This window comes from Sinocyclocheilus rhinocerous, unplaced genomic scaffold (assembly GCF_001515625.1).
Source record: "Sinocyclocheilus rhinocerous isolate Xijiao unplaced genomic scaffold, SAMN03320098_v1.1 scaffold416, whole genome shotgun sequence".
Taxonomy (NCBI): Eukaryota; Metazoa; Chordata; class Actinopteri; order Cypriniformes; family Cyprinidae; genus Sinocyclocheilus; species Sinocyclocheilus rhinocerous.
Genome location: NW_015647952.1, coordinates 1,223,720 through 1,234,695, shown reverse-complemented (window position 1 = coordinate 1,234,695; position 10,976 = coordinate 1,223,720). Strand labels below are relative to the sequence as shown.

Below are 10,976 nucleotides of genomic sequence, written 5' to 3'. Positions count from 1 at the left end.
GCTGCGTCGGAAACGCTTTGGGAACGCCCCCAGCGTTTCCGACGCAGCGTCTCGTTCCCTCGGGGAACCATGGTTACATTCGTAACCTGGAGACGTTTTTCTACAGCTTGGCACTGCACAGCATCTTGTTTTATTCGGAGCCATCTTTATCATTTGGTTTCTGCATAGACCTGCGCGTAAAAACTACATGCGCTCTCGTAAAAACTATCTCGTAAAAACTGCACGCGTGAATTGGTGGGTGGGGCTAAACAGACAGGAGGCAGTGATTATCCACACTATTACATCATAGAGTAGAACATTCCAAAAGCTGTCGTTTTGGCAAACGCCCTTCAATATAAGCTGTTTTAGACTAATGACAAAGTTTTGAGTTCTGAAACTTACAGGATGTTTTTATACGTAGTACAATGACCTCTTATATATCAAAAGATCAAGGAAATTTTGGATTCTCAGTTCATGACCCCTTTAACTAAAATTAAAATAAAAATATCAAATTCAAAATTTTCATACAAACTAAAATAGTATATTAATGATCCTAAAAACATTCACATTCACACCAACCTGAAACCAGTCAATAGTGCAGCAGTTAATGAGAGCAGGGAAACGTCTCAAGCGGCTTCTGAACGTGTCACCAATAGGACTCATGGCCAGTACCACATGCAACTGGCTGCGGCAGCGCTCCAAAAACATGTTAAAGAGAGCCAGTGGGCTGCCGTCCGTCTGCTTGTCACGCTCACGCTGACGGTCCAAGACGCGCATGCGCTCACAAATCTCCTGCTTCTCATCTACGGCAAAGAGATTGGGAACCTCGCCAGTGTTTAACAGGTTACTCACATCCTCCAAAAATGACTCCAACTTAATTTGGGTGTCTGTGAAAAGGAAGACTCCATGAGTTTCCCCAGATGTCGATTTTTGCATGATGAGTTTGAGGTCATCGCGCCACTCTGTAACCCCATAACTCTTGGAGATCTCCACCTGGAAGAGTTCGGCTTCAGCCATGTGGGCGGCCAAGCGTGTCAATGACTGTCGGCCGCTCCCTCCGACTCCTACTAAGAGAGCGTGACCACGGGGCTGTTTGAGAATCCGGGAGATGCGACATACATGTTCAATGGCGAACCGGAAAAGTACAAGATTCATGGGAGCCTTGCTGATATTGTTGTACTCTTCAAGATGGGTCTCCACCACCTGACGGAGCTTCTCAGGGTCACCCACCTCACGGTAATTCCGGTCCTCACCTTTGGGGTCATGGAAATCACAGAACATGAGGCTTCGAAGGTCGTCTTCAGTTACATGCCCATCTGCGTCACTGTCCAGATGCTTGAAGAGCTGATGGAAGTCCTCTTTCAGGTGAGACTTGGATACTTCTTGCAGGAAGCCCACCATCCATGCACAATCAGACGGATGCACTAAGCGGTCATAATACACCCTCAGGACCTGCATGAGAGGCATGTTCTACATTAGTTTATTGCTTTTATTATGATATGACCTATTAAAATTGTGTTTGCAGTTACCTCATGCACCCATAAGCGTTTTATGGCTGTAGGGTCATCAGCAGTCTCTGGTCGTGATAAGCAGATCCCCTGGATGACACGGGAAAAATCTCGAAGGTTGAAAAGGTAGTGGGACTTGGTCGGGGTTGGTAGGAGGTTTTTCGTGGCCTCCTGGTACACAGATATGGTGGCACTGATGATCTGAGAGGTGACGCTGGCGAACGGTTTAGGAAATGGAAATCTGAAAGCAGGTAAAAACAGGAAATGTATTTAACAAATTAATTAATTTATTAACCACATTGGTATGGAGCACCATTACCTAATGGTCAAGTGCCAGTCCAGAATTCTTGAGAAGATGGTGAACATGGTTTTGCCATCAAATTCATTAATGGTCACTGTGTTGAAATGACGTAAAAATCGAGGAGTCACGGGGTTCCTACCTCCACCTGCATGTGACAATGGACATGACAACATGTAAAAGCAGACTTGTTATCCACTTGTTGGTCCATCCTATCATATCAGGCTTGTTTACTTTCTATGCTATAAAATAATTATTTAAAAGTTGCATACAACAGTGATTTGCTTCATAATGCTTGACACATTTGTTTTACTGTGACCAATAATATTTAACTTTGTGTGATTTATGTGAATTATATTATTTTATCATCTTTATTATTCTCCTGGTTTGTCTTCTTGTCTATACATTTATATGCTCCAAAGCAATTTTGGCTTGCGATACTGAACTAAACACTATTTGCTCTGAATAAAAACTGTATTAGCATATAAAAATGACATAAACTCACCAGGCGGACCCATGGCACACATGATCTGGATGTCCACTAAGTTGATCATGGAGCAGTCCTTCATGTCATACCAGTTCCAGTGGTCGAGCCACTGACGCAGGAGCTCCACTGGAGGCTGGGCTCCATAGGTTTCTCTTGCTGGCATGTTCACATCATCCACAAACACCACCTGATCAAAGTAATCGAAAGGCAAATTAGAAAAAGTAAAAAAATGTTTAAATTTGTATTTTTTAACATTAAGGTTAATGTAATTTTGAATGCTGTAAGATAATGTGCTGTTAATGGCGATTAAATACAGGTGAACTTGTGAATCAAGAACACATTTTTCTCCCATTTAATTTAGAGGCAATTAAGAACTCATTTCACTATGCAGCTAGAATTTTGGGCACAAATTATGGTCATAAATGGTCATAAATGGCTTTTGAAATTCTATGAAGGATTGCTTAGTAAAAATTTATTGAGATTTAATCATAACTACTCCGATAACAAAATGGTAATAAAAAGATGTTTAAAGTATACCATTTTCTTTCCCAGAGGAGGGCCAAACACTCCTTTCCTTCTCTTATCGAGTTTAGACATAATAATGTTTTGGGTCTGTGCTGCTGTTGTTTGGGCTGAGAAGTTGATCAACAGAGGACTGTACACATCCTTCTCCAGATGATTCAGCAAAAAGTCCTGTGGGAGATTTGGAGACACTTAATTAGCTCTAGTTAGCACAGATGTTGCATCAAAATTCAGTTTTTTTTTTTTTATCAACACTTCCAACTGTGTAAGAAGTGTTGAGAAAACTGTTTCCAATGTGAGCCTGTCACTACCATTATGAAAGATGCTGTAAGTGGTACATGAGTCTATAAAACAGTTTTATAAAACCTTTGCACCTGACATAATTATGCTTGCATTTCAAATAAGTGAGTAGCAAGCAAACTGAATAACTAAATATGTACTAAAAAAAAACATTGCAATATGGATGAATTATATCTCTTTATAGTTTAACAGTTGACCTAAAAGATGAAAATCAACAACATGCACAACCAACATAAAAGCTCTTATTATGAAACAGCCACATGTCAACTAATTAATGTAAATATATGTACATTTCAGAGAGACCTCATTCATTATAGTCTGAGGAGCCTGAGAATTGCTCCACTTAAGCCTGACACATACAATCTCTTTCATTCCTTAAAACTCTGTGAAAGAGCCATGTGGCAGAGTGTGAAGAATGATGATTTAATATTCATGTTCTAAATGAGAGTGATGAAGTCATCGGCACCTGCAGGCATTTCATACTCAAAACATAAAGACTTTTAGAGTCCTTCAAAATTTTGCCAAAGAATCACAAGGGGGAAATTGTGAAAAAAAATGAAACAGGAAGAGGAACGCAGAGTGAAAACATGAAGTGAGTGGGTAAGTGACTAGAAAGAATGAAGGAATCCTATTAAAACTAGTTCTGAAATAAAGTGATTTTGAACAACATTACTCAGTTTCTTCAGTCTTTTCATAACACAAGATCAGATGTCTAAACTCCAAACTATGGTCTGCCACACATCACCGTTGTGACAGCTGAGATTTTGTGTTGGTGCCACCCATGTGTATTTAAGACAAAAGCATAATGATTCCGGTAATAGATGAAGCTGTTTGGCTTTCTAACCGTGCCACCGACCAAAAGAAAAGCACTGAGTGTGTTCAACTTTTATGGAAAGGGGGTGGGGATGCACGGTGGACCACAGTTGGTCTTGAACCATTGACTAATTTATCATTAGTCATCCTTGAATGCATACACATTCAAGATCATGTTAGAGGTTTCGTGCTCAGCTGGGCAATGTGGTATGTAGAGACAGTTGTGTCATGCACCTATTTTCTTTTGGACGGGGGCACCAGTGGCACTTGCTGAGATAGGTGAGCTTATACAGGGACTAAATGACAATAGACACCTTTATGACACGTTTGTCTAGTTGTACATTTTTAATTCAGTGGGCAAGGGACAAAAGTTCAAATCCTGACTAAATACATAATACTAGGGCTGGACAATAATTCAATATCAATATGTATCGCGATATAATTTTTTTCAATAACGGTGATATGATTTTTAAACACATTTCCGATATTTCGATATACATTACCAGTTTCCCATACATTGATTTATTTGTGCTGTTTGACTTCGTTAAATAAACATGAGCACTGCACGTTTCAAAATCAAAACACGTCGGTGTTTTATATGAATGTATCTCTGAAGGGAATTGACTGTCTTCAGAAAAGTTTCGATGGCATTTTCATTTGATCTGATAAAGAAGCGTTCATGAGCGGAGCTGCTTTGATTACAGCCGTTACTGGAGAAACCGCTAGTTTTATCACTCTAAAAGCGCCTCCTGCTGGCAGAGAATGAGTTTTCATTTTAAATAAGCCCGTCTCCAGCAACATTTCCAGTTTTTGTTGTTGTTCAATTTTTTTGTTTTCTGCAGCGACTCGGAGCACTTTTCATACCCTTTTTTCTGGCTGAAGCACATTTGTTTCAATCTATAAGAATAATCAGCCTACACTACCAGTCAAAAGTTTTTGAACAGTAAGATTTTTTTTTTTTTTTAAAAATTTTCTTCTGCTCCCCAAGGCTGCATTTATTTGATCCAAAGTACAGCAAAAACGGTAAAATGTTGAAATATTTTTACTATTTAAAATTGCTTTCTATTTGAATAGATTTTTAAATGTAATTTATTCCTGTGATCATACATAGGTACATTTTCTGCATCATTACTCCAGTCTTCAGTGTCACATGATCCTTCGGAAATCATTCTAATATGCTGATTTGCTGATTATCAATATTTAAAACAGTTGAGATCCAAAGATCAGCATTTATCTGAAATAAAAAGCTTTTGTAACATTATTCACTATTCCATTCAGTATAATTTGTAATATTTTTTTGGGAAAGAAATTATAGAAATTAATACTTTTATTTAGCAAGGATGCTTAAAATTGATCAAAAGTGATGATAAAGGCATTTATAATGTTACAAAAATTTCTATTTCAGATAAATAGTGTTCATATCGATATCGGAATTATATCGTATCGACCGAAATTAAGAAATATATCGTGATATAAATTTTGGCCATATCGTCCAGCCCTACATAATACTTAGTAAACTTCTTTCATATTATATTTTACATAAGCAGCATGTCTCAGTGAGTTATTTTAATAATTTTGAAATGCCTGAGCCAAAGTCCATCATCAAAAAAATTTGGTATAATCACCTCCCATAACTTTATCACAGGATTGCATTCAACACTGCATTCCCAAACATCAGGCAACCGGAACCAAGATACAATGACAGCGTTTGCTATTGTGTTTTACCAGGCAAAATATTTATTATGTAGGAAAAAAGAGCCACAGGCTCCTTTATTACTATTGATACTAATTTTGCGCATATGTTAAATGGGCAACTTTGGATGGAAACATAGCTAATGTGAACTAATTAATGCTGATAATTAGGGATGCACCGATACCACTTTTTCCAGTACTCGCCCGATACCGATACTTTTATTTTGGTACTTGCCGATACCGAGTAACGATACCGATATTTTTATTGCATTTGTACATTTTTAAAATATTGGGTACAGAAACCAAAAGAGTATGTATAATGTTAGTTGGTTAACTTCATTTATCAAATAGATACAGTCAAACCAAAATGTATTCAGACACCTTCAACATTTCTCACATTATCACAGTTTATTCGCGCATCATTACTCCAGTCTTCAGTGTCACATGATCCTTCAGAAATCATTCTAATATGCTGATTTGCTGATTATCAGTATTTAAAACAGTTGAGTACATTTTTTTTCAGGATTCTTTGATGAATAGAGAGATCCAAAGATCAGCATTTATCTGAAATAAAAAGCTTTTGTAACATTATACACTATTCCATTCAGTATAATTTTTATTATTTTTTTTGGGAAAGAAATTATAGAAATTAATACTTTTATTTAGCAAGGATGCTTAAAATTGATCAAAAGTGATGATAAAGGCATTTATAATGTTACAAAAATTTCTATTTCAGATAAATAGTGTTCATATCGATATCGGAATTATATCGTATCGACCGAAATTAAGAAATATATCGTGATATAAATTTTGGCCATATCGTCCAGCCCTACATAATACTTAGTAAACTTCTTTCATATTATATTTTACATAAGCAGCATGTCTCAGTGAGTTATTTTAATAATTTTGAAATGCCTGAGCCAAAGTCCATCATCAAAAAAATTTGGTATAATCACCTCCCATAACTTTATCACAGGATTGCATTCAACACTGCATTCCCAAACATCAGGCAACCGGAAGCAAGATACAATGACAGCGTTTGCTATTGTGTTTTACCAGGCAAAATATTTATTATGTAGGAAAAAAGAGCCACAGGCTCCTTTATTACTATTGATACTAATTTTGCGCATATGTTAAATGGGCAACTTTGGATGGAAACATAGCTAATGTGAACTAATTAATGCTGATAATTAGGGATGCACCGATACCACTTTTTCCAGTACTCGCCCGATACCGATACTTTTATTTTGGTACTTGCCGATACCGAGTAACGATACCGATATTTTTATTGCATTTGTACATTTTTAAAATATTGGGTACAGAAACCAAAAGAGTATGTATTATGTCAGTTGGTTAACTTCATTAATCAAATAGATACAGTCAAAAAAAAATATTCAGACAACTTCAACATTTCTCATATTATCACAGTTTATTCGCTATAGTTTAGAACATGGTAATAAAATATGACAACAACTCAGAGTTTAACTGTGTCAGAACAAATTCGGCTTGATAATGTTAGATAACTTTGATAGAAAGGTATGTAATGGATTACAATCAACCAAAAATTATTCAGACAGTGTCTGTGAGAAAGGTATATTCACTCGACAAGCTCGCGCATCTGCGCCGCCGCGCGCTCAATCCACTCAGCGTGCTTTTTTTTATCAGCTCGTGCACTTCAGCTATACAGGCGTTAATACTGAATGTTTAACATTATATTCATTGCATACATATACTTCGTAGACATCCTTAATCTCTAATAACTCCATTCTGCTGTCTGTTGTTCTGTTGTCGGTGTTTCTTTGTCTGAATATGGCACTTATCACATGCTGTGTGGTATCGGCATTTGGTATCGGGGCATTTTAACGAGTACGAGTATGAGTACAAGAGCTCAGTATCGGGCCGATACTGATACCAGTATCGGTATCGGTGCATCCCTACTGATAATTTAAACTAATTAATGAGTTTTAATCATTACATCGCTCTGAACTGCAGTAAACTCTCCTCATGACACAATCAGAATTATGCAGGAAATATAAAATATATCACAGAAAGCACAAAATATTCTAAATAAGGAGAGTCAATTTAATGTGTTAATTTCATACAATTTAAGTGTTACAAATTAACATATCAACTCATGCCCCTTACTCATACACAACCACAGACAGACCTTGTCTATTCAGTGTCATTCTCACCTGACAATAATGTGGCATCTTTTCTTAGCAAAATATTGCTGTATGCGATTGCCGTTATTTTGATTAATTAATGAGCATATCATGTAATGATTTCAATAACAATTTGAATGGATTGACAACCCTATTCTAAATATATTCCTGACTGGAGAGTCATTGGTAGACTGATATTCATGGTGGTTAAAAAACCCTGAAACACTCACTAGAATGTAGACGCTCTTGCCAGTCCCTGTGGGGCCGACAAAGACAGTGGGCTTCTGATGAGTGATGAGCAGCTTCATGAGAGCAGTGTAGCGTACAGTGTTCTCCGTAGGCACAATTATTTCGTTGAACTGCACATCTTTGGGGATGGAGGGCAAAGCCTTCAGCTCCTCAGTCCACAACTCCCATCTGCCTGGACCCTGTTAAGAGTATCATTGTTCATGTAAATAATTTTTTAATAAATAATTTCAATAAATCTTCTTGTTAGCGTTTTTATGGTGTTTTGTTTTCCTGTCCTTCTGTGTGTCTTAAACAACAGTGTATATTAACACTGCATTGTTTTCAATTCCACCATCATGACACCCTTTGAAATTTCTTCATGGTGCACTCTTTGTAGAAGTCTTACATACACCACAAAAGAATTATGGGCTTGTTCGTGGTCCTGTCTGTTCAGAAAAAAAGGCTTTTATCTACAGCAGAAAAATGTAAGCAATGGATAATCCATTTCTTCTCTAATAAATGACATTTTCAGCATTTAATGAGGCGTGAAATTGGCAAATTAGTCCAGGTTATGCCTGAAGTTTTATCACACAGAGATAAAGCTTGTGATTTACAACAAATAATAAGACAGATTACCTCATTCAGGATGAGGAGGGTGTGCTTCCTGAGCAAAGAGTGAATTTGCTTATTAGGATTTCAGGATGAAAAATACAAATAATCAAATTCACATGCCTCAAGCTCCAGGAATTAAGTGGTTGATTTTACACTTTGAATGTATTCTAAATATAGAGCTAGCCAAGATAGATATTAGAATTGCACAATTGCTTTCTAGAAAGCCAAATTGGGAAAACATCTTTGAGAAGCTGCAGGAAAGTGGAGATAATTCTATTTAATACAGATACTATAGATAGAATATTTAATAACGATTGCAATAATGTTAATTTTGGAATCTATTATTACATATATGTAGTTTATTATTACTTCTTTAAAATGATTTCACTTTGCCCATATTTCATTATATAGAACATATATATGAATCTGATAATTTACTCTTCATCAAATGGGTATGTGACATAACACGTAAATGGGCTTTAGTTTAAAATGTATGTGAACTGATAAAAGAAAGCGTATATCTTAGGTCCCGTAACTTGTTACTACCTTTTGACTATTTATATACAACAATTAACCATGCTTTATTCTAAATAGTCCTTTAATTTTTTTAATTACTAATAATGCATGTATTGAAATAATATAAGGACTTAAAAGATGAATGTACAGTAATTATTAAAGAGTTAACAGAATGCTGTTTAGATGCAGGCATGATTATATTTAGATGGAGTACAGTTTTTCACATCTTAGGACATCAACTTTCAAAAAGTATTTCACGTCAGCTACCTAATTACCCCTCAAAAAATTAGGATAGGAAAAAAAACTTCCCAGAAGAGCCCAATCTGTTTCTCTCTACAAATCCGCCCAAGTGTGTTGAAGAAACTTCCTGACCTCTTTGAGGAAGCGGTATTCATAGAGCGTGCCCTCAGTGGGTAAAGGCACCGTCAGCTGCTTGGCGGGAGGCTCCACGTGCTCTAGGATTCCATGGCGTGTGCGCGTCTCTTCACTAAGACCACCTGCCAGCATCTCCCTCACCAAGCCATCGAATTTTACCCTTCCTGCTTCAATGCAGCTGGCCCCAACTGACCACACAAGGCAAAAAACAAAGATGCCCTACACAGAAAGTAAGAAAAACAATGTTTTCATGGAATAGGAGGGGTCAAAGCTAGTGGTACATTGTTGTGACTAACAAACAGCTCAGTAAGATCTTAATGTTGACCTCTGATAAGCCCATTTTTAGGTATCATGTATTGGGTTTTTAATACATTTTCTAAATCATTACTTCCTCCATTGTTGCTTTTAATCACTACGACCCACTGCTGACCTTCCCAGAGCTACTAATCCAATCAATTATTCAAAAATATTCCTTTACAAACTCAATTGCACCTTTAGATCAATCGGCTGCAGCAATGACAATCTATACAAACACAGGCGCCATTGATTTAGGGCAAAATGCTTTGTGCTCTTTTGGCATAAACAAACAAACAAAAAAAAAAGCTTTAAGAATGTGCAATACTCTGATGACCAACTAGGAGGAAGCAAATAAAGTCATTCCTATCTGGGAGGAGGGAGACTTTCTAAGCATTGATCCTGTACCAGCTAATCTAGGTTGGCAGTTTTTGATCTACTGTATGATCTCCGTCTCAGAGGAGCAGAAGGAGAAAGATTATTACATTTAAAGGAGAAATGCAGACAGTCTTGACAGACTTCAGACAACACAAAAAATGGCAAAAGTTGCCTTTGGCTTAAGAGATGACCTTTCAGGGCACTAAAGCTAAGATATTTGTAAGAAACAATTGATATGAAAACTTTGCAGTGGACCACACAAACTGAAATAAAACTTACATGCTTGTAAGGACTAAGCAAACTACATTTCAATTCATTAGCCATGAGATGAAATTGAAATGAAAAGATGAGGTCCAAGAGATATGGACAATACAGTATATCCAGTATATGGCATTTCTCCTATGTATTTATAACCTTCTACACCCTCTCTTAAAGGGGTCATTTCACTTTGGAGTGTTACAAGCTCTTGGTGCATAAAGAAGATCTGTAAAGTTGCAAAGACTAAAGTCTCAAATCCAAAGAGATATTCTTTATAAGAGTTAAAAGTCAACCACGCCTACCTAAAACGGCTCGTTTTAACACGCCCCCACATGTCTACGTCACAACGTGGGAAGATTTGCATAACGCCACCCAAATGTTCACGCAAAGAAAGAAGACGTAACTTTTATTCTCGCTGTAGTATTAAACCATATAAAACGCCGCCATGTCATGGAGACACTGTGTGGTTTGCTGCGAAAGAAAAAGTACTTTGTTTGGCCTTCCAAAAGAGGACGATATCCGCTTCGTCATGCCTAGAGCTGATCCATGCTGGT

At 37.1% G+C, this 10,976-nt stretch overlaps 1 protein-coding gene across 1 annotated transcript in view; it reads right to left on the bottom strand.

The window, feature by feature from the left end:
- dnah7 (dynein, axonemal, heavy chain 7) overlaps positions 1-10,976 on the bottom strand; it is a 72,295-nt gene that overhangs the window by 32,460 nt on the left and 28,859 nt on the right. Inside the window, 7 exon segments of the mRNA XM_016513896.1 lie at positions 559-1,431; positions 1,509-1,728; positions 1,807-1,933; positions 2,291-2,459; positions 2,810-2,965; positions 7,992-8,189; positions 9,490-9,711. Of these exon segments, the coding sequence (XP_016369382.1) occupies positions 559-1,431; positions 1,509-1,728; positions 1,807-1,933; positions 2,291-2,459; positions 2,810-2,965; positions 7,992-8,189; positions 9,490-9,711 (1,965 nt within the window).